Source organism: Anoplophora glabripennis, unplaced genomic scaffold (assembly GCF_000390285.2).
Source record: "Anoplophora glabripennis isolate ALB-LARVAE unplaced genomic scaffold, Agla_2.0 scaffold691, whole genome shotgun sequence".
In the NCBI taxonomy this organism is placed as follows: Eukaryota; Metazoa; Arthropoda; class Insecta; order Coleoptera; family Cerambycidae; genus Anoplophora; species Anoplophora glabripennis.
In genome coordinates this window covers 254,923-258,887 of record NW_019417023.1, presented here as the reverse complement: position 1 = coordinate 258,887, position 3,965 = coordinate 254,923, and the positions used below count along the sequence as shown (strand labels likewise).

Sequence of the window (3,965 nt, the reverse complement as noted above, 5' to 3'; positions counted from 1 at the left end):
ATTTTTTTGACTTAATACCTGCTGCTATTCATGTGTGAAAAAGCTTAAAGGCAATTATTGTTTTAGAAGTTTCATCCCGTTTTCGCCCAACTGTGGCTATAGAGGGCATACCAGTGGAACAAGATGACTGCTGTGCTTCAGAAATCACGGTTGAAAGTACATCACAATACATTGTACCGGAGGAATCCCAAATGTTGAAAATATCAAAATGTAGGTTCCTAACACTCCTTTAGTTTGTTTTATGACTAACGAAAATATTTTTTTAGGCAAAGGAGAATATCTTATGGCAATAAACGACAAATGTAAAGATTCCGAAATTATCAACGAAAAAATTATCAACTTTTCAGGCTTAAATGCATTATCCCTTACTACTGAATCTGACGAATGTGATGAAACACTTATCTTTGAATCCAATAGATATAGTAAGAATTTTAGTTTGTTTTATAAAAAGTAGAATTAAACCCAATTTCTTTTTAGTCAAGGACAAAAATATTGAAGTTATAATAAATGAAGAAGATAAAAGTCTTACAAGTTTGAATACTACTGCATCTAACGAACGTGACGAAATACTTATAGTCGAATCTAACAATTATGATATTACTAATAACAACAACATATCTAATAAATGTAACATTGTAGACTATTCGTCAAGTGCAGATAGCCCCGTTGACGATTCTGACGCTGATCCAAACTATGCATGTTCTGATAAATCTGAAAGTCACAAAGGGACGTCAGCCGATTCCATATCCCTTTCAAGTGAACATAATACAGAAACCGAAAATGAGGTAGTGCATAAAGCCACAAGAAAAAGAAAACGTAATTATAGGAATTGGAAGTCCACTATTAGAAAGACAAAGAGAGTCTCAGGTGAATGCTATGTTTCGAAGAATAAGAAAGTGGTAAGAGCCCGTAAACTTGGACCCCCATGTCATTTAAATTGCAAAATAAAATGCCAACAAAATTTCTGCGAAGATGAGCGTGAGGGTATTTTGAAACAATTTTGGTCTGTAGAAGCTGATATAAACCAAAAACGCCAGTTTGTAGCTTCTTGTGTAAAAGTACAAAACGTTAAAGTACGACGAGTAAGAACGGGAGAAAGACAAGGAAAGAGAAGTCAGTCGCTTTACTATTCCTTTACAAAAAATAACTTGTTTACTCCTGTTTGTAAAACATTTTTTTTGCATACTCTTGATATTTCGCAAAGTTTTGTAAGAACCGCTTTAGCCAAAAGAGGAGATGGTGGAATAGTTATAGAAGATAAGCGGGGAAAAAAAGTTCCTCCCAATAAAACTAGTGAAGATATTAAAAACGGTATCCGAGAACATATTATGAAATTTCCGGTTGAGGAGTCGCATTACAGGCGTGAAAATTCTGTGAAAAAATATTTAGGATCCCATTTAAATATAACTAAAATGTATGAACTTTACAAAGAAGAATGTCAAGACAGGAACATCCCAAACGAGTGTATTGCAAAACAGTGGATCTACAATGAAATTTTTAATACCGAATTCAATTACGCATTTAAGTCACCTTATAATGATACCTGCGATGAGTGCGATTATTTACAGATTCAGCTCAGGGATTCGTCAACATTAAATGACAGAATGTTCATTCAGCAAAAATACGATGAGCACTTAAAAGAAGCCACTAAGAGATACGAGTTAAAAAGAATTGACAAACAGCGATCATTGGAAAATTTAAAAGAAAAGGTCATAATGGTCGACCTTGAAAAATGTCTCCCTACACCAGTGCTTACGAACGCACAAAATTTTTATTCATTAAAGTTGTGGACATTTAATTACACCATACATGACGCATCTAAAAAAAATGTGTATTGTTGTATGTGGGACGAATCGATTGCTGGGCGAGGTGTTAATGAAATGGCGTCTTGCCTTTTAAAATGGGCACAGATAGCCATAGGAAATGATGTAGAAGAACTGACTATATGGTCCGACAACTGTCCATCACAAAACCGGAACTTAGCCATGATCATCTGCTATTTTTATATTCTCAAACTCTTTCCTCAACTTAAAGTTATAAATCATAAGTTCCTCTTAAGAGGTCACACCCACTTAGAAGCTGACTCTGACCATTCAATGATTGAAAGGGCAACAAAAAAACAACCACAATTCCAAATAATGACCCCATGGGATTGGCAACAAGTTGCTAGAATAGCAAGCCGGAACAAGCCCTTTCATGTCATTGGAATGGAAACTACGGATTTTAAGGATTTTAAAAGTCTTTACACCGCCTCACAATCATCCTATATTTCCCGAAAAAAAAACATTGACGGAGAATTGTTTCTAATATCTAAGGCCATACATTTAAAAGTTAATTCTGAAAGTCATGGAATTTTGTATTACAAAAATAATTTTGATGATGATTTTTCCCAACTCGATCTAAACAGAAACCGTCGTAACCCCACCTCACAGCTCGAAAATATACCCATTATACGAAATAGTTCAAATCCAATAACCACAAGGAAGTACCAAAATTTACAAAACCTTCTTAAATGGGTACCAAAGGTCTTTCACCCATTTTACCAGAATCTAGTTCATAGTGAGAAGACAGGCGAAGCTGATGATAATTAATGTTTTCTATTTATTTATTTTTTAACCCCTTTTTGCTAATTTTTTTCTGTGTACCGAAAGTTCGTTATGTTAATAGTAAAAAAAATAGTGTATTTTTCAATAAATGGTAATAAAGTTAAAGGTGTTTATTAATTCAGATCTCTTAATAAAATCTAAAAATGATTTGGTGAAAAGTTTGTCCAAAAAGGGAGAAACAACTAAAATAGCAAAAAATTGAGGTAAAGTATGAAAACACTATAATCAACAGCCATAAGATTTTTTTTTCTGTTCGTTCCGATACAGTATTTTTAATATCAAGTCAGTCTCATTAAATGTATTGACTTAATATTTTAGTACTAAGTCATGTAACAGGTACTAAGTCAAGTTTTTGAAAAAATTTAAAAGTATTAAGTCATTTTTTTTGAAAATGGTAATGTTTTATTTAAATTTTTGTTAGTGGTTATTAAGAACACCCATTCTTTACAAAATGTGAAATCTCAAAATTTTAATAATTAACCGTTTAAAGGTACCAGACTGTTACGAATTTGAAAAAAAGTTTTATATGCTTCTCCTGTAAAATTTACTAATTATGACTTAATATAGCTGACCCCTGAGGTGCTGATATATATTGACTAGAATGGTAGGCAAACTTCGCTGACGCGAAGTTTGACCTTTCTCTCGGGCCTTCGGCCCTCGAGCCGCGCTGCGCGCGGCCCGAGCACCGCTCCGCGGTGCTCTCCTCGCTGGTTAGTAAATATAACATTTTTTGAAACACCCTGTACTTTAGTTTTTAAACACCCCGTATATAAAAGTTTAATGAGAACGTTTTTCAAAAAAGAGTAGGCCCCGCTCGGGGAAAGACTAAGAAAAGTTTCTTCCAAACTTCCAAAAAAGGCATCTGGTTAAATGAAAAAGGAAAAACCTAGTCCACCTGTGTCAGTTTTATGAAACACCCAGTACATAAATTGCAAAAAACATGTGGTTAGTAGGGAATAAGATTTTTCATAAAAATATTGCAGACTTCAGTACAAACTGTAGAAATGGAAACAAATATACCTAAGGAAAGTTTCGTTCTGTTGGTAATTGGATCAGTTTTGTGGAACATCCAGTATAAAGATTCAAAAAGACACCTGGTTAATAAATATACAATTTTTCATTCAAAGACTCTAGTAAATAAAGACAAAGTTAAAAGTGAAAAAGGAAAAAATTGCCCGTAATTCAGCAGATGTGGGTCAATTTTGTGGAACGCCCAGTACATATATAGATTTTCTAAAAAGCGGCTGGTCAATAAATATACAACTTTTCATCAAAAGATTCCATGAAAAAATTAACAAAATGAATAAGGGAAAATCTGGTACACCTGTGTCAGTTTTATGGAACATCCTGTACATAAAT

General features: G+C 33.7%; 1 protein-coding gene across 1 annotated transcript; it reads left to right on the top strand.

Annotated features, from left to right (window-relative positions):
* Positions 1-66: 66 nt before the first annotated feature.
* On the top strand, positions 67-2,610 carry LOC108911126 (the record flags this gene model as incomplete). The annotated part of the gene is made up of 3 exons (XM_018715963.1): positions 67-210; positions 267-422; positions 478-2,610. Coding segments are annotated over 3 exons (2,414 nt in total), but the record flags the coding sequence as incomplete, so codon positions are not given.
* Between the last annotated feature and the right edge of the window lie 1,355 nt (positions 2,611-3,965).